Source organism: Eleutherodactylus coqui, chromosome 1 (assembly GCF_035609145.1).
Source record: "Eleutherodactylus coqui strain aEleCoq1 chromosome 1, aEleCoq1.hap1, whole genome shotgun sequence".
Classification (NCBI taxonomy): domain Eukaryota; kingdom Metazoa; phylum Chordata; class Amphibia; order Anura; family Eleutherodactylidae; genus Eleutherodactylus; species Eleutherodactylus coqui.
The window spans coordinates 536,444,504-536,464,865 of record NC_089837.1 but is presented as its reverse complement, the minus strand read 5'-3'; the positions used below and the strand labels follow the sequence as shown (position 1 = coordinate 536,464,865).

At 49.4% G+C, this 20,362-nt stretch overlaps 1 protein-coding gene across 1 annotated transcript in view; it reads right to left on the bottom strand.

The window, feature by feature from the left end:
- Positions 1 to 282: 282 nt before the first annotated feature.
- DCHS1 (dachsous cadherin-related 1) overlaps positions 283 to 20,362 on the bottom strand; it is a 99,365-nt gene continuing 79,285 nt past the window's right edge. Inside the window, exons 15-21 of the mRNA XM_066588563.1 lie at positions 17,640 to 17,753; positions 14,326 to 14,537; positions 14,095 to 14,249; positions 12,388 to 12,518; positions 10,185 to 10,471; positions 9,920 to 10,061; positions 283 to 8,567 (exon numbers count right to left, since the gene is read on the bottom strand). Coding sequence (XP_066444660.1) covers positions 5,962 to 8,567; positions 9,920 to 10,061; positions 10,185 to 10,471; positions 12,388 to 12,518; positions 14,095 to 14,249; positions 14,326 to 14,537; positions 17,640 to 17,753 — 3,647 coding nt within the window. The 3' untranslated portion in view covers positions 283 to 5,961. The remainder of the gene's footprint in view (positions 8,568 to 9,919; positions 10,062 to 10,184; positions 10,472 to 12,387; positions 12,519 to 14,094; positions 14,250 to 14,325; positions 14,538 to 17,639; positions 17,754 to 20,362) is intronic.

The following is a 20,362-nucleotide window of genomic DNA, read 5'->3' as shown; positions in this document are numbered from 1 at the left end:
TGCGGGGTGGGCATCCTGCGGGCGCGGTTCTAGGAATCTACCCTCCTCCATATTCTGGGTATACATTCTCCCGGTACACGCTGCCACGGAGCCGCCTATTTTCTGGGATTATTGTTCTCTTCGGACTTCTTGTCTGCGTCTTGTACTTCCCGCAGTTCACCCTCCGTCCGCGTCGGATCAGACACCATGTTATAGTTCACTCCGTTCCTCTGTGCTAGTCACCATCTTTCTGCAGGGTCCGGCGCGCCCCCTTCTGGACAGAATGCCACACGGAGCCTCCGCAGTCATCAATTCTCATTTATTTTATTACAAAGAGATTTCCACATGTTTAAAAAGGAGTTTTGTATAAAAGTTGGCACTTGTGAACTGGAAACCCCAAGGGAGGCGTCGGGTACATAGCAGTGTCCCTTGTGCCCAGTATCCACCCTGTAATACAATAATCCTCATAACCCCTCCCCCGCCCCAATCACCCCAACATAGTCTTCTTAAATACAAAGAGAATGAAGCGCCACGGCTGGTTTTCTGGAGTATAATAAATAAGAGATACACAAAGACGGCTGCTGGCTGTAATGCGGGGGGCGTGGATGCCGGCGTGGGAATGGAGCGCTGACTGGTCGGTGACCAAGATCCCAGAGCAGTAACAATGATGAGAAATCTCTTTACACGGCTGAACCTGAAGCTCTGAAATACGCTATGATGACACAAGTGCTGGGACACATAGAAGGTTGGGAAATTGGATGTTATTCCCATTCTTCCCCCCATGACTGCAGGCCCCCTCCTCGGCCGCTTCCACCAGATCCCCATAGATCTGTGGAGGGATTTGCCTCCATTCCTGGAGGAGCTTTAGATAGTGATGGGGGGATGCTGGGTGTGTTGGGCTCACGGAGACGGCGTTCTAGTTTGTCCCGCTCGATGGGATTGTGATCTGGACTTTGGGTGGCCAACGAAGTCTGCAGACATTCCCCCCCCCCCCCCACCCTGTGTGCCGTATGACCTGGAGCTCCGTCATGTTGGTGGAGACATGGAGCTGTACCAGAGTATTACCACAGGGGAGGTGATGCCACATTGTCCGGGATGTCTCTATGTCTCCACCATTGGTGGAGGGGATGGGCTTCACTATAACCAATGGCCCTAGTCCTTTCCATCCCATTTGTATATCCCCTTCACCTAATGGCACAGGATTGGTGGGGGTCCCGATACTTCTGTCAACATAGTGTAGCAGTGTTTGGTAAGGATAGTTATAAAGACAAGAGCAGAAGAAATGTGGTGTTGGCGATAGCCTCTAGTTCAGGTTACCACGTGAGAGATAACCTAACTGGTCGCTATAGACAGCACCTCGATTCAAGTGTTTGTACAACTTTTCATGGAACATTCCCCCCAGGTATACAGACAGAGGTACCGTTATTAAGTACAAGCTGCCCTGGGAGGATAATACTGATGTGGTATGCCTTGCGGGGTAATACTGACACGACTACAAGGGTGCAGCGTGGGGTAATACTGACATTATCATGGTTACAGGTAGCTTATTAATCTCATCATCTACTGATAAGCAGCGTCTTCATAAAGGGCGAATAGAGAAATGGCTGCAGCTATCCTGACGGAAGGCTCGGTATCCTCTACAAGTGCATTATGGGGAATATTCAGCAGATTATGGCATTCCTGACCGATAATGAGATCACTAGAGTACAAAGTGGAGATGCCACAAATGGTGGGTTCACGGCACGGGCGCTGTGATATGAGAGAAGGTTCCCTCAACGTCACGTGGTGAGAGGGTGGAGAAAGAAGGATCGACTATAGACATACAAGGAAGCCAGAGGAGAGGAAAAGCAGAAAGTCCTAAAGACCAATGAAGAACGAACAATCGGAATGAAGTCCTCAGAGGCGGACACACAGGACAATGGCCACTCAACATACGAGACAACATGCACTTGCTCCTCTGCCCCAATACAAGGTGATGAGTACTATACATGCAATGATGGAGACTGTTATGGAGTCCGGATGTAACCCAAAGCACATGCCCCACCCCAGACATGAACGCACAATGCTAACTAATGGGTGCACAGGATTTATTGCTTAGTCTGGGCAGACCCATCCTTCGCACTGGAGATGCAGAGGAATCTTTGGCCCTCATTTATAGGAACTCTGTGGCAAGACGATGGCCGCCACACGAACCTCAATGACATTGCATAGTGGGAGCAGAACCATTTCCTTGACCACAGAACTCTCCAGCACTATTTGCTGGCCGTCTCCTTGAGAGATGTCCATCCCTTAAACATTACCAAGTCTATTTCATCCTCCTTAAAGTCGTACGTCCATGGAGGAGGCTAGACGAGTGACAGTGCACGGTCAAAGGTAAGACACCATGAGTGGACATAAGGCTTTGTGTGTAGACCCATCTCTGAGGAGAACCAGCAGCAGGTTCCCAATAATGCTCCCGCGTCCCCCGGGGTCTTTCTTGCCGTTTTGGGCCTTTTATCTAACAAAAAACATTTTCGTTCCTATGTTAAACCAACTTTACCTAGGTCACCTATCCCAATACAACCACCTGCCAACATATCCACTAACTATTATAATAGCTTCTGAATTGTGGATCTTCATATTACCAGCCAACTGTTCATTACTGCAGATATTCTATACAGTTATCTTACAAAGAAGATGATGTAGGAGAAGGGTCCTCCAACTGTGAAGAGCTGTGTCTGCATGTGTAGTGGACTACAACTATTAAGGGCATGTTGGTCATGTCGAGCAGTCAGATTATGTTGGGGGGTTAGAATTGTATTATGGCCTCGTCCAAAGGTTGGTCATGTTGGGGGTTGTAGTGTTTTATGTAAAGGGTATAATATAAAGAAAATGTCCGGGTGTGCCCAAACACGTAGGAGAAGGGTACTCCAACTGCGAAGAGCTGTGTCTGATTGTGTAGTGGACTACAACTATAAAGAACATGATCATTTTGTCCAGCTGCCGGGTTTATGCTCGGAGTTAGAATTACGTATATATTACCTCCAAAAGGGAGAAGTAGCCAAAATAATAAACAAAAAAATCCCTTTTACTACCATCAGAGAATACATATACAATCTATATCACAAAACGGGGGGCGAGCACCAATGGGAGCAAACCCTGCATTACAGATATGGCACATACCTATTCTAGTATATGAACCTGTGCACCCAGAAGTGTATATTACATACAGTATATATCCCTGGAATCTGCTTCCTCAGTAGCGCCTTCCTTATCACGGTGGTGACGTGATGACATTGATGCATGCCGTGTGGGATTGGGTGCCGCTAATTCCAAGGACTGTAGGAAGCTCTTGGTTGTGTGGTAATCCTCACAAAGCTAATCACAGCAACATGCGCATTGGGGGCGTGGTCTGTCTGGGGGCGTGGTCTGTCTGGCGTCCGTGGGTTTACACTTTGCCATGAGTCAGGGAAAGCATTGATGCTACTTGGCTATACTAGGTGCCATCTTTAAGACCTTTCCTGCCTCCTACTTGCCATAGTCTTTATATATAAGATGCACTCCTGGGTGCACAAGTTCGTATACGAACAATCACAGAAAATGGCTGTTCCTTACTGAGTGAGGAGTGCATATAGATGCGTCCTCCTCTCACCATGCAGGTAGCTGTGCAGGAGTGTACACCAAGCATCCACCCCCCTCATTATCCGGAGGCAGTGTGATTGGCCGTCTCATCGGTGTCCCTCACAGGTGTTATTGGCTCCTCCAGCTACCTGCATGGTGAGGGGCGGATGCATCTATATGCACTCCTCAGTCAGTAAGGAACGGCCGTTTTCTGTGATTGTTTATGATTTTTTTATATTTCCCCCTCTGTGATGCAAGTTCGTATACTAGAATACTTCTGTGCCCCAATTGCAGTTATTTGCTAGAATACCTGTGATGTGAGGATTATTCCCATGCATGGTAGCTCTGCTTCCTACCATCCTGTGGCCGGACGTGTGTGAACAGTGTTGTGTTCGTTGGGTCTGTGCGGGTGCCAGACAAGGTGTATGAACAGTCCTGTTCTATCTTGCGTGCAAGTCCCTGGGGTGTTGGTGTGAACATTGACATGTTCAGTGTCTGTGTAGGCTTCCAGACATCAGGTGTGAACAGTCCTGTTCTGTGAGTTGGTGTGAGCTGTATCCTGTCCTGCTGTGGATCGTTTGCCATCCGGGGGTAGGTAGGTCCCTAGGTTCCAGCGCAAGGCCATCCTTATCAGGACGATCACCCTGCTTGCAGGCAGGTTTTCAAGTGGTGGTTGCCCTGTTAGAGTAGGGGTATGTTATGCCTGCCTGTGAGACCACTTCGCAGTCCTACCGTTGGTGGTCAGTGTGCATTTGTGTGAACGCCGTCTTGCATCCGTGCTGGGGCCTGGGGCCCTGGTGGTGTGCAGACGTAACAGATAGATGTTGTATATTTATTATTTCTTGGTCTAGTAAAACTGGTCTTTTCTTATTGTTGGCTACTTTATTTTGTTTTCTATTTGCTCTTCGAATTGTATTCTGGTCATGTTGTGGGTTGGAGTGTTCTATGGAAAGACTATAAGCAAATTACACAAGGTGATGTTATGGGCAATGCCAGAAAATAGTTTAGACCAGGTGTGCATCGAGTATTGCAGACGAGTGCTAGTTACTTCACTCCAAGAGCCCGTTTAACGTTTGTTGGACTGACAATAGAAACTTCCATCAACATCAAAAGGCAAAATAAAGTGTGCTAGACGCAAATGTTTAGATGCAATGGCTACTTGGCTCTTGGGATTGCCCAGCCTTGAAGGGGCAGGATGGGCAATAAGTTGTACATTGGCAGGGGTTTGTTGTCCAAGACCTACACCAATCAGCTGTCAGCCATGCAGTCATACATTCAGCTGATTTCTGCAGGAAGCAGACAGCTCTGTTCCTACTGCAGTGGTCAGGCTTGGTATTAGAAGCAAAGTTCCCACTGACATGAATAGGACCTTCATACCAAGCTTGACCACTGCAGTTAGACCGGAGCTGTCTGCTTCCTGCAGAAATCAACTAAGTGCATTAGCACACCAGCTCAGCAACCAGCTGATCAGTGGGGCCCCCAGCCAATCTACTATTGATGGCCTCTCCTAATCATAGGCGGTCAATAGTTAACAACTGGACAACCCCCTTAAACTGTCTATTGCAGTTTCTAAGATTGAATCTGTGTGTGGAACGTTTCTTGGTAAATCTGAAGCGCACAGACTTTACTGGTAATCTGTATTCCTAATATCTTATGTCGAGCGGAGGGCAAATAGAAAAAAACAAAAATATGTACCGAAGACAGGTGAGATAACTGTATACAATACCGCCCTCAGTCCCACATCCTACATACAACGCTTGGTCTCTGCTATATAAAGCCTTTGAAGTGCTTGTGTAATACAGGTAACGTCTATACATCCAGCTAGTCTCCGCGGAGCCCTCTCGCACTATACGGTTCATGGAAGCAAACATTCCTTAATCCACCTTCGGTCGTAGGTTCCCTATCTGGTCAAGAGGTTTGGTCAAGCATACATGACCACAATGATACGTCTAGTCAAGTTCACAGGAGCCTGGATATGTCTCGGCTCTTGCAGATTGTATGCAGCTGCTGGTGAGCAGGTCCCGCCTGATATGTAGAAAATGTAACAAAAAAACCCAAAAAGTTAGCTGCCAGTCTAGAGCAGGACTGCATTGTAGCCGAGTGGAGCGTTGACAAGTCTTTCTGCAGAGACATGAAGCGGCCTACCCCTGGTCAACAGAGGGAACCTTGCATGAAACACCATAGAAGGATTACCCATCAATTTGGCCCCAGAAACAGTAAGAGGGGTCTGTCTCGACCCTTCCCACGCTCTGTTATTTGGCTTCATGCTCCGCAGATGTTGCCGTCTTTTAGCTTTTAGTCTCTTGCCATAAGAAACTTTTTCCTTACCAATTCAGACTTTTTTTTCCCACGTGTCTGTATCCTCCATGTTCACTGATCCTATTAAATCCTCAGTTCCCCGTCACCAGAAGGGTCAAGATTATGCTCTGTACTAAGTACAGAAGCAGATGGGCCCTGGGAGATCCCAAACGGGGACACAACAGGCGAGCGTGCAGCCAGAGGAGACAAAGATGGGGAGAAGCTAGGTGGTATAATAGAAGAGGAAAGAGAAGCGTCATGAGTTATGGGGGAACGGCGTAGGGATGAAAAGTTAGGAAAGGTTCTGGCCACAGCAGGCTTCGGAGGCACGGTTTTGGCACCAGGATGAGCAACAGATGTGATAAGAGGAGGTGGATCAATACGGGGTTGGGGAATTGCTTTTGGTTTTGGCTGGAAAGGTTTCCTTAGTGCTGACTCGTCCTTGAGTCGGGCGATCTCCATGAACACACTGGCCAACGGCTGAAACTGGGGACACCAGTTCAGCAAATAATCCCAGTTGTAGCTGCCTCGTAATTCCTCATCACTAGCAACGATAGCTGTCAACGATCCTTCTACAGATGGCTTACCATCTTCAGGGAAAGAATAGTCCTTTGGGTGGGACATATTTAGCCCACATCCCACCCCCATAAAAGCGCCTCCTCCCCCACTATCATCTCGATATAGTGTTGACTGAGCAGAACCCTTTTTGTTCTTAAACCATTGTCCACTATCCATAGAGGGGTCACAAGAGATATCGGACAACTGGTCAGCATCTTGTTGTATACCAGAATCTGGACCGCGTGCAGATATGTGCTCTTGCATAGAAGATGTAATGCTTGCAACACGTGGATATTCATTGATCATACGGATCTCATCATCTTCTGCCGCTTCGGCTGATCCACGGCCGCTGGAATGTGAGGGATCTAGAGAGCCCCCTCTAGTATAAGACCCATCGACAGTGGACGATTCCATAGAGTAACCTGGAAGGGTTTGGTGATAAATTCGATCACCGCTACCAAGTGCGGATTTTTCATGCCCCATTCTTTGTAGGTTGCTACCTTGTAAAGTGTCCAGTTGGGCATCAGCCTCTTCACTTTTCTTTTGGATCCCCCGCGACCTGCAGACCACCAGAATAATAGCAACTGCAGCTAGAACCACAACGACTGCCAATGATGAAGCTACAGATACTATGAGAAGTAAATTCAGGTCTGGAGCCAAACCAAAAGATGTATGTGTAATGTCCACTGTCAACTGAGCCATGGCTACACGTGAGGATGGTAGAGGACTGTGAGCATGGACTTCCATACTCATTTCTCTCGTCTCTCTTTTCGAGCGTCCAGATCGGTGTCTTTGGCTATCTACTTTTAGGTAGATCTGACCTGTTGTTTCATTAATTCCAAAGTAGGGCGATGGTTTAGATAAAGCGTAGAGGACCACACCGTCGGCCCCTTCATCCTCGTCTGTGGCCTGAACCCGCCCGATGATCTGCCCTTTGTTTGCACCTTCTGGCACCTCAAAACTGAAGTATGGAGCGACAAATACGGGATCGTATTCATCTTCCCCAGTCACGAGGACTTGCACAGTGACCGTAGCGGAAAAGTTTCCTGCGTCTGTTGCTTTTACTATCATATTGAAGGCTTTGCTGCGCTCATAATCAAAGCTCTGCCGGGAGAGAAGTTCTCCTGAAGTCCTGTTCACAGAAAATACATCTTTGCCGGTAGGTAGTCCTGGTTCCGTTGCTGGAAGCTCAACCACTGTATACAGCAACTGGCCAAACATTCCCGTGTCGAGGTCAATGGCGTGAATGATAGTAAGTAAAGTGTTCGCCGGCTGGTTTTCCCTTATACTTGTAGTCAGAATCTGTACAGGAAAGTACGGCTTGTTGTCATTGATGTCACGAACTTCCACGGTGACAGGAGTAAGTGCAAAATTGACCAGCCCACTCTTACCATCAAAAGCAAGGACTACCAATGAATGCAGAGCTTGCCTCTCCCTGTCGAGCTGACGCACCAGCTTAATGGCGCCCGTTGCCTCATTGATCTGAAAAAGTCGGCTCTCATCCCCCGATGTGATTCTGTAATGCACCAGGCCATTTTGTCCAGAGTCGGAATCTTGAGCCAATACCCGTAGCACATCGGAGCCGACGGGTGCAGCTTCACTAAGGAGTACACTATAATCCGGGCGTGGAAATACTGGCGGGTTATCATTGACATCTAATACAGTGATGAGTACATGAACAGAATGACTTCTTTGGGGAACACCTCTATCAGACGCACCCAGAGTAAGATTATAAGAGCGCGTGGTCTCAAAATCCAAGTTATCTGTCAAGATGATGGAGCCAATTTGCTGAAATTGGCCATTCCAGAAGCGCAATCCGCTCTGTACATGGAAGGCGTTACCGATGTTCCCACTCAGAATTGTGTAATCTAGGACTGAATTTTCTGGTGTCAAGTCGGCGTCAGTGGCCTCTAAAATCAAGATGGTGCTACCCAGCGGGAGGTCCTCCGGTACAGCCGCTGTGTACTCTTGTTGTGGGAATGTGGGGACGTGGTCATTCACGTCTGTCACCAGAATCTGCACTGTTACAAGAGAAGTCAGAGTTGGCGACCCATGATCTCGAGCTTCTACCAGCACGTCCACCAAAGGTCGAGAGGTGTCCAACTCTATCGGCTGTTTGGTAAAAAGTGTCCCTGTGAATGGAAAATAAAGATTATCAGCCAGGCACAAAATGGACATAAGGGCACATTCACACTTGCTCGGTGGCATTCCATTTCCCTGTTCTGTCATGGGTCAGGAAAGCTTAATGCCAGCCAGAGGCGGATCTGTTGTATGACGGAAGCGAACAGTACCATTGACTATAATGGGGTTGGCCAGGCTTCCGTCATGATGCAGAACATTTTACACTGCGCTATTCTGTCTGGGATTTCGTGCTGGATCTGCACAAGAGGCTCCATACGGTTCAACAGGTACTGTGAATGCTGCCTTCCAACAGGTGGCGCTGCAGAGGCATTGTTCCATCTTCTCATTTGCATAAATTTCCCAGAGAAGCATGGATGCCCTTATAAGTCTCCTCACTAGGTGCTCTCCTTAAGGAGAAACCATACCCCTCCTGACCCTGAGGAAAATGAATGGCACACTTATGTAAGTAAGTGCCCCTGTGCAAAATATGTGAACAGCCTAATATCTGCTTTTCAGTCCCACAGAATATAAACACAGAGGGGATGGAGGGGACCGAAAAGCAAGAACCTGCTGTGGAATCATTAGGTATCTGGATCTGCCGTCTCCTCTGAACTCATCGGCATTTAGAACCTTCTATGTGAAGCATCAGAGGTTTATAGCTACCAGACCTCCTCAACAAAGAAATAGGGGCATCTGCACTGGGGGCTCCACCAGAGCCCCAACACTGGGTGGCATAACCTCTAGGATGAAGTAATACTGTCCCCTCTCATGTCCTTCTGTGTCCCCAGTTAGTAATAACCTCTCATTTAGTCATAGTGCTCCCTTATGTGCCCCTCTCTGTCCCCAATCAGTATTACGGCCCTCTTTGTGGCCCCATTTAGTGGTAGTGTCCCACCTGTGGTCCGAATCATTAACAGTGAAACCCCTCTGTGACCCTAATTTTTTTATAATACCCCCTATTGTGGCCCCAAGTGATAATAGTCCCCCCTCTCTGTGCCTAATTAGTATTACTACCACCTCTGTGTCTCCAGTTAATAATACTGCAACCTCTGGCCCAATTCAGTAATAGTGCCTCCTCTGCAGCCCCCTTTAGTAATAATGCCCTCTCTGCGGCCCCATTTAGTAATGATGTGACCCTAATTAGTATTACTTCCCTCTCTATGTCCCCATTTAATAATGGTGCCCCCCTCTATGGCCTCTGCTGTAGCTCTATCTATTAACAATCAACCCCTCCCCCCCCCCCCCCCCCCCCATCCCCGGCCCAAATTAGTGTGGGTGGCTTCCCAGTCTATGGACATATAAAGCCCAGGTTTGGGGCCGGACTTGATCAATACTAGAGATACAGATAGTCAAGTAATAATACCGTTATCTGGATCGATGTGAAAGGCGTTGGGATCCGATGATAAGACTTTGTAAGTGACTCTGCCCATCTCTCCGGAGTCTCGATCGGTGGCAGAAATAGTGATCAGTGGGGTCCACGCCTGAGTATGTTCCACGATTATGACCTGATGGGTGGAAGCTGACTGATTACCATCTTGTATCAGAGATGCAGAAGTGTTACCAAGAGCTAGGAGCATTACATGAGGCAGCGCCCGGCATGCAGAGGGTTACAGGAGGGTCCGCCATACCTGGTATAGGCTCTGCTTGAACTCTGGTGCGTTATCATTGACGTCTTGTAGGGCGATCCTCACATCCGCCCGGGTCTGGTGTTTCCCATCTGACGTCTGTATCGTTAACGTGTACGATGCCCGCTGCTCGTAGTCCAGGGGCTCCGTGAGCCATATCTGCCCCCCATAACGGAAGATGCTGAATGTGCTTCCCGGAGAGCCATCGATACTCAGCACGTACCACAAGGGAGGGCCCGAGTCCACATCATTGGCCGTCACCTGAGCAATTTCTGAGCCGATGAGAGCATCTGTAGAGTAGAGGACCATTAGTTGTGTCTCCCTGGTGGTCGGTTCAGGAGAGACGTGGGCATCACCGTGCCAGCTCATAAGGGGCACTCCACAGCGGCATCAGCAAAAATAGTTTGGTTTCCTGGTATTTACTGGGATCTCCCCATTCTAATATTTCGTGATCAGGGAGAGGACCCCACTGTTCAGACTATAAGACACAGGCAGGTTTAGACAACGGAAAAACTCATACCAATTAAATCTTTTCTGGTGGCCCCTACAGTAATCCTTCCCCCTCTGTGGCCCTATAGTAATTGTGACCCTAGCCCCCCCAGTAGTATAGTGGTCCCAGTAGTAACAATGGCCCTCCAGTAGTATAGTGGCCTCCAATGGTCCCAATAGTAAGAGTAGCCCCAAACGGTCCTGGCAGTAATAGTGGCCCCCAGTTGTCTCAATAGTAATAGTGCCCCCTGTAGTAATAGTGGTCCCAGTAATATAGTGGCCCCAGTGGTCTCAGTAGTAGTAGTGACCCCAATAATAATAGTGCCTCCAGTAGTAATAGTGGCCCTAGAAGTACAGTGGCCCTGCAATGGTCTCAATTGTAATAGTGCCTCTAGTAGTAATAGTCAGTCCCTGTGGTAATAGAGCACCAAGTAGGAAAAGTGGCCCCAGTACCTCCAGCTGGAAGGACTTTACCTGCCTCTGTAGCTCCAGTGCAGCCGCTGTTGAATATCACCGGCTCTGCCCCCCCCCCCCCCCCGGCATCTGCATTATTGCACATCCTGTACACGCAGCGCTGACATCGAGAGGAAGGGTCATAGGTCAGAGCCTGTGATAATCAGTGGCGGCTTCACCAGGGCTACAGAGGGAGGTGAAGCACTTTCTGGTGGTCCTAATAATCAGTTATACTGCAAAAGCACTCTGCCTGATCATCATGGAAGTGGTCCGGGGGTCTGGTGCTGCCAGACCCTCCTGACGTTGGATGAGAAGACGAACACACTTAACAAGATTTTTTCTTGGTAAAAAGTGTGTCTTTAGTTCGAAAAATATGATATGCAGTAAAAACGAGACCTGAACCATATACCCACCCTCCGAGATCAACCATATACCCACCCTCCGAGATCAACCATATACCCACCCTCCGGGATCAACCATATACCCACCCTCCGAGATCAACCATATACCCACCCTCCGGGATCAACCATATACCCACCCTCCGAGATCAACCATATACCCACCCTCCGGGATCAACCATATACCCACCCTCCGGGATCAACCATATACCCACCCTCCGGGATCAACCATATACCCACCCTCCGGGATCAACCATATACCCACCCTCCGAGATCAACCATATACCCACCCTCTGAGATCAACCATATACCCACCCTCCGGGATCAACCATATACCAACGCTCCGAGATCAACCATATACCCACCCTCCGAGATCAACCATATACCCACCCTCCGAGATCAACCATATACCCACCCTCCGGGATCAACCATATACCCACCCTCCCGGGATCAACCATATACCTACCCTCCGAGATCAACCATATACATACCCTCCGGGATCAACCATATACCCACCCTCCGGGATCAACCATATACCCACCCTCCGGGATCAACCATATACATACCCTCCGGGATCAACCATATACCCACCCTCCGGGATCAACCATATACCCACCCTCCGGGATCAACCATATACCCACCCTCCGAGATCAACCATATACCCACCCTCCGAGATCAACCATATACCCACCCTCCGGGATCAACCATATACCCACCCTCCGGGATCAACCATATACCCACCCTCCGGGATCAACCATATACCCACCCTCCGGGATCAACCATATACCCACCCTCCGGGATCAACCATATACCCACCCTCCCGGATCAACTATATACCCACCCTCCGGGTTCAACTATATACCCACCCTCCGGGATGCTGAGCTCCAGTTGGAGGGGGATAGTCGGACTGTTATCATTGATGTCCATCACCACCAGGGTTAGTGTAGCCGATCCAGTCAGCGGAGGGGACCCACGATCTGTCGCTGTGACCACCAACCTGGAAATACACTTAGATGTCTAAAGATAGAAATTCACATATACACTGTACATGACCTAAAGTATATGAACCCCAGACCATCCCACCTGTAAGGGCTTGTTGGGCATCCTCTTCCAGAACCAGGGCTATTATGGAGTTTCCTCCCTTATGTCTTTATGGGCTTTGCTTAGTGCACAGGGGCACAAGGGTGTCCAGGCAATAACTATGGATAGCCTATCTCTAGGGTAGGTCAGCAGTAGTCAATCGCCAGCCACCCACCACTCAGGATGCCCGGGTATATGCCGATCGCCCACTTGTCAGTGCAGTGGGCAAGACATGCATCATGGGGGAAGGAAGCAGCCTGTCTGGCTTCACGCCCCCAGGGAAACCAATAGGAGGTGAAGCGGCTCTTCTACTTCCACAGCCGTCGCCGGTGTCTGAGGTGGAAGAGCTGGAAGCGTACGAGCGGCTTTAGCTCCCACTGATGGCAGCCACGCTCTTTCCTCCCCGTCCCCATGGCATACGATTGTAATGTACAGGATTGTAGACTCCATAAAAGGCTGTGGACTCCTAGGTGATGCAATGTTGTAGATATCACTGTAATATGCTAACTTGATGTTGGTCAACCACACTTTATCCCTCACAAGGTACAGCCTAGCCTGTGATAGGTAGAAGGAAGCTTGGCAGGGGTTGGTAGATAGAAGTCCGAGTGAAAGAATAAGAGGAGTTAGTTTAGTCTAAGGAGAAGTCTAAGGAAGGAAGCTGAGGAGCAAGAAAGAAGGTGCTTGCTTGAGAGAGCTCCAGAGCTACCAGTGCAGTGGGGAGAAAGTGCGAGTACCTAAAAGTTCTACAGTTCATACTGAGCGAGACAGAGAAGGAATAGTCTGCAGCAAGGATGAAGTAACGGGGATGTTCGAAGACACTGCAGGCCGTTCATGTGATCAGCGGTGGCCAATCAGAGCAATGTGTAGTTTTAGTCTACCAATGCAGAGTGTGAATCAGGTAGACAGAGAATCCATGTTGCCATCTTGGTTTATCTGAGACTTGCGGATGAGGAGTCTCAGATAAACCAAGAGGAGGACATCCCTTTAAATGATGTGTTTTGTGGAAGAACATGCTGATGACTTCCCTCTTACTGTTTAGCATACAGGAAGGTTTAGATCTTGGACAGATTGACATGAAGCATGAGGACATGTAATCCCACCGCTGTCCTCTGTCTAGTATTACATGTATAAAGATGGCATAGGCCACGAGTAGTAGATTGGTGGAAGGCCGTTGCCCAGGACTCCTGTCGCTCAGATGTTTGCTTGGCTGCTAAATTCATGAACTTAAGCTGATTTCTGCAGGAAGCAAACAGCTCCATTCTCTCTGCAGTGGACAGGTTTGGTATTGCAATCCAAGTACTCATATACTTCAATACCTAAAATACCAGATCTGACCACTATCGTGAGAACGGAGCTGTCCGCTTCCTGCAGAAATCAGCTTAATGCATGTGTACACGGGCCCAGAGATGGCTTGAGGATTGGCCATCGATGATTCACAACTGGACAATCCCTTCATTATAGGACACAATAGTGCGTAGTCCGCCTGCACTCACCGCGCCTCGGACCAGATCTCACGGTCTAAGATAACCGCGGTGGTCACAACGCCTGTGTGAGGGTCAATGCGAAAAAGATCCTTCATGGGCTGGAACATCTCGAACATGTAGGTGAGCTGCCCATTGGCTCCTTGGTCGGCATCCTCAGCGAGGACCTAGGAAGAAGACATCGGTCTGGGTAACCAGCGCCCGTTAACCCTTCTATCACCCAGTGACCCCTGTGCCCTTTACCTGTATGAGGCGACTCCCGTCCGCCTGGCCTTCCCTGATATAAGCCGTGTAGGCAGGCAACTGGAAGCGGGGAGCGTTGTCGTTGGCGTCCTGCAGCAGGACGGTGACCGTGGTGAAGGCGTAATGATGAGCGCTCTCCGCCTGCACTACAAGCTTATGGCGCGGGTTCAACTCAAAGTCCAGTAACGCCGGCTGGAGAACGCTGATCTGTCCTGGAGGAAGAGGGTCAGAAAGGTCATTACAGCGTAATGTATAGTGGATGTTACTCTGGGGGACATATAATGTGTTGGAGATGTTACTAGCTGCAAACTGGGGGACATATAATGTGTTGGAGAGGTTACTGGCCGCACTCTGGGGGACATATAATGTGTTGGAGATGTTACTGTCCGCACTCTGGGGGACATATAATGTGTTGGAGATGTTACTGGCTGCACTCTGGGGGACATACAATGTGTTGTAGATGTTACTGGCTGCACTCTGGGGGACATATAATGTGTTGTAGATGTTACTGGCCGCACTCTGGGGGACATATAATGTGTTGGAGATGTTACTGGCTGCACTCTGGGGGACATATAATGTGTTGGAGATGTGACTGGCTGCACTCTGGGGGACATACAATGTGTTGTAGATGTTACTGGCTGCACTCTGGGGGACATATAATGTGTTGGAGATGTTACTGGCTGCACTCTGGGGGACATATAATGTGTTGGAGATGTTACTGGCCGCACTCTGGGGGACATATAATGTGTTGGAGATGTTACTGGCCGCACTCTGGGGGACATATAATGTGTTATAGATGTTACTGGCTGCACTCTAGAGGACATATAATGTGTTGGAGATGTTACTGGCCGCACTCTGGGGGACATATAATGTGTTGGAGATGTTACTGGCCGCACTCTGGGGGACATATAATGTGTTATAAATGTTACTAGCCGCACTCTGGGGGACATAAAATGTGTTGGAGATGTTACTGGCTGCACGCTGGGGACATATAATGTGTTGGAGATGTTACTAGCTGCACTCTGGGGGACATATAATGTGTTGGAGATGTTACTGGCTGCACTCTGGGGGACATATAATGTCTTGGAGATGTTACTGGCTGCACTCTGGGGACATATAATGTGTTGGAGATGTTACTGGCCGCACTCTGGGAGACATATAATGTGTTGTAGATGTTACTGGCTGCACTCTGGGGGACATATAATGTGTTGTAGATGTTACTGGCCGCACTCTGGAGGACATATAATGTGTTGTAGATGTTACTGGCCGCACTCTAGGGGACATATAATGTGTTGGAGATGTTACTGGCCGCACTCTGGGGGACATATAATGTGTTGGAGATGTTACTGGCCGCACTCTGGGGGACGTATAATGTGTTGGAGATGTTACTGGCCGCACTCTGGGGGACGTACAATGTGTTGGAGATGTTACTGGCCGCACTCTGGGGGACGTATAATGTGTTGGAGATGTTACTGGCTGCACTCTGGGGGACGTATAATGTGTTGGAGATGTTACTGGCTGCACTCTGGGGGACGTACAATGTGTTGGAGATGTTACTGGCCGCACTCTGGGGGACATATAATGTGTTGTAGATGTTACTGGCTGCACTCTGGAGGACATATAATGTGTTGGACATGTTACTGGCTGCACTCTGGAGGACATATAATGTGTTGGAGATGTTACTGGCTGCACTCTGGGGGACATATAATGTGTTGGAGATGTTACTGGCCGCACTCTGGGGGACATATAATGTGTTGGAGATGTTACTGGCCGCACTCTGGGGGACATATAATGTGTTGGAGATGTTACTGGCCGCACTCTGGGGTACGTATAATGTGTTGGTGATGTTACTGGTCGCACTCTGGGGGACATATAGTGTGTTGTAGATGTTACTGGCTGCACTCTGGAGGACATATAATGTGTTGGACATGTTACTGGCCGCACTCTGGGGGACATATAATGTGTTGGAGATGTTACTGGCTGCAGTCTGGGGGACATATAATGTGTTGTAGATGTTACTGGCTGCACTCTGGGGGACATATAGTGTGTTGGAGATGTTACTGGCCGCACTCTGGGGGACATATAATGTGTTGGAGATGTTACTGGCTGCACGCTGGGGACATATAATGTGTTGGAGATGTTACTGGCTGCACTCTGGGGGACATATAATGTGTTGTAGATGTTACTAGCTGCACTCTGGGGGACATATAATGTGTTGGAGATGTTACTGGCCGCACTCTGGGGGACATATAATGTGTTGGAGATGTTACTGGCCGCACTCTGGGGGACATATAATGTCTTGGAGATGTTACTGGCCGCACTCTGGGGACATATAATGTGTTGGAGATGTTACTGACCGCACTCTGGGAGACATATAATGTGTTGTAGATGTTACTGGCTGCACTCTGGGGGACATATAATGTGTTGTAGATGTTACTGGCCGCACTCTGGGGGACATATAATGTGTTGGAGATGTTACTGGCCGCACTCTGGGGGACATATAATGTCTTGGAGATGTTACTGGCCGCACTCTGGGAGACATATAATGTGTTGTAGATGTTACTGGCTGCACTCTGGAGGACATATAATGTGTTGGAGATGTTACTGGCTGCACTCTGGCGGACATATAATGTGTTGTAGATGTTACTGGCCGCACTCTGGGGGACATATAATGTGTTGGAGATGTTACTGGCCGCACTCTGGGGGACGTATAATGTGTTGGAGATGTTACTGGCCGCACTCTGGGGGACGTATAATGTGTTGCAGATGTTACTGGCCGCACTCTGGGGGACGTATAATGTGTTGGAGATGTTACTGGCTGCACTCTGGGGGACATATAATGTGTTGGAGATGTCTCCCCTTCAGTAAGCTGATCACTTCCTCTTCTGATCGGGATGATTTCTGAGAAGTGGTAACGCTCGTTAGGGACGCCTGTGATAGCAGCCTATGAGACCATGCGGGGGGCGGGGCCTAATAGGCTTAGTTACATGGCAGACATGGAGGACTTTGTCAGGCTTTCGGCTGCCATGGGAACCCATTGTTACCTTGGGATCGCACTGTGGGGTCCCGATGGATGACAGAGCCTCCCCCACTGGTTATGATTTCTGGCTGTTAGAGCAGGAGCTGGGCTGTCAGATAACAAATCTCCGGCCTATTAAGATGTATGTCAGGCATAACCCCCAGTAGTGCGGTCCGTAAAAAGGTCGGTGACTCCGGGGTCCTCAGCGTGCCGCAGTCAGGGGTATTGCAGCTCATCATGGCTGCGGATATCACTACAGTGACGGGTATTCGTAGCGGCGGCCTCCGGTTGCTACCTGTATTCGGGCTGATGCTGAAGGCTCCGTTTTCATTTCCGCTTAGGACGCTGTAGCTGATCTTCCCGGACGATCCTCCGCTGTGTGCTGCTTTCACGGATCCAACCGCGGTGCCTGCGAAGGACGAGCACAGAAAGATGAGGCCCTTCACACCGCCCTGAGCTCTTCATTCCTTCACAGGAAGGGCACAAACATCAGCGGAGGGACCCCGCTCAGAATAGAGAGACCTCCCTCACTATACAGGGACCCCGCTCAGAATAGAGAGACCTCCCTCACTATACAGGGATCCCGCTCAGAATAGAGAGACCTCCCTCACTATAAAGGGATCCTGCTTAGAATAGAGAGACCTCACTCACTATACAGGGACCCCGCTCAGAATAGAGGGAACCCCCTCAGTGTAGAGGGACCCCGCTCAGAAAAGAGAGACCCCGCTCACTATACAGGGACCCGGCTTAAAATAGAGACCCCACTCACTATACATGGTCCCCGCTCAGAATAGAGAGACCGCACTCACTATAAAGGGACCCTGCTTAGAATAGAGAGACCTCACTCACTATAAAGGGACCCTGCTCAGAATAGAGAGACCGCACTCACTATAAAGGGACCCTGCTTAGAATAGAGAGACCGCACTCACTATAAAGGGACCCTGCTTAGAATAGAGAGACCTCACTCACTATACAGGGACCCCGCTCAGAATAGAGAGACCCCACTCAGTATACAGGGACCCCACTCAGAATAAAACCCCACTCACTATACAGGGACGTCACTCAGAATAGAGAGACCCCACTCACTATACAGGGACCCCGCTCAGAATAGAGAGACTCCACTCACTATACAGGGACCCCGCTCAGAATAGAGAGACCACACTCACTATACAGGGACCACGCTCAGAATAGAGACCCCACTCACTATACAGGGACCACGCTCAGAATAGAGAGACCCCACTCACTATACAGGGACCCCGCTCAGAATAGAGAGACTCCATTCAGTATACAGAGACCCCACTTAAAATGGAGAGATTCTATTCACTATACAGGGACACCGCTCAGAAGAGAGGGAACCCCCTCATTGTAGAGGGACCCCACTCACTATGAGGGGACCACGCTCAGAATATAGGGAACCCCCTCAGTGTAGAGAAACCCCGCTTACTATACAGGGACCCCCCTCAGAATAGAGAGATCCCACTCGCTATACAGGGACCACGCTCACTATACAGGGACCACGCTCAGTGTAGAGGGACCCCGCTCAGAATAGAGAGACCACACTCACTATACAGGGACCTCGCTCAGAAAAGAGAGAACCCCCTCAGTGTAGAGGGGCCCCACTCACTATCCAGGGACCCCGCTCAGAATAGATGAACCCGCTCAGTGTAGAGGGACCACGCTCACTATACAGGGACCCCGCTTAGAATAGAGAGACCCCACTCACTATACAGGGACCCCGCTCAGAATAGAGGGAACCCCCTCAGTGTAAAGGAACCCCACTCACTATACAGGGACCCTGCTCAGAATAGAGGGAAGACCTTAATTTAGAGTGACGACGCTCACTATACAGGGACCCCGCTCTGAATAGAGAGACCCCACTCACTATACAGGGACTCCGCTTAGAATAAAGACCCCACTCACTATACAGGGACCCTGTTGAGAATAGAGAGACCCCACTCACCATACAGGGACGCTGCTCAGAGTAGAGAGACCCCACTCACTATACAGGGACCCCGCTCAGAATAGAGGGAACCCCCTCAGTGTAGAGGAACCCCACTTACTCTACAGGGACCCCGCTCAGAATAGAGAGACCCTACTCACTATACAAGGACCCCACTCAGAATAGAGACCCAACTCACTATACAGGGACCCCGCTCACTATACAGGGACCCTGCTCAGAATAGAGGGAACCCCCTCAGTGTAGAGAAACCCTGCTCACTATACAGGTACTACGCTCAGAATAGAGAGACCCCACTCACTATACAGGGACCCCGCTCAGAATGGAGAGAGCCCACTCACTATACATGGACCCTGCTCAGAATAGAGGGACCCTGCTCAGAATAGAGGGAACCCTACTCACTATACAGGGACCCTGTTCAGAATAGAGGGAACCCGCTCAGAATAGAGAGACCCCACTCAGTATACAGGGACTCCACTCAGAATACAGACCCCACTCACTATACCGGGACTCTGCTCCGAATAGAAAGACCCCACTCACTATACAGGGACTCTGCTCAGAATAGAAAGACCCCACTCACTATACAGGGACTCAGCTCAGAATAGAGAGACCCCACTCACCATACAGGGACCCTGCTCAGAATAGAGACCCCACTTACTATACAGGGACCCCGCTCACTATACTGGGACCCCACTCAGAATAGAGACCCCACTCACTGTACAGGAAGCTCGCTCAGAATAGAGAGACACCACTCACTATACAGGGACCCCGTTCAGAAAAGAGGGACCCCGCTCAGAATAGAGAGACCCTACTCAGTATATAGGGACCCTGCTCAGAATAAAGACCCCACTCACTATATAGGGACCCCGCTCAGAATAGAGAGACCCCACTTGTTATACAGGGACCCCGCTCAGAATAGAGGGAACCCCGTCAGTGTAGAGGGACTCCATTCACTTTACAGGGACCCCGCTCAGAATAGAGAGACCCCACTCACTATACAGAGACCCAGCTGAAAATAGAGACCCCAATCACTATATAGGGACCCCGCTCAGAATAGAGGG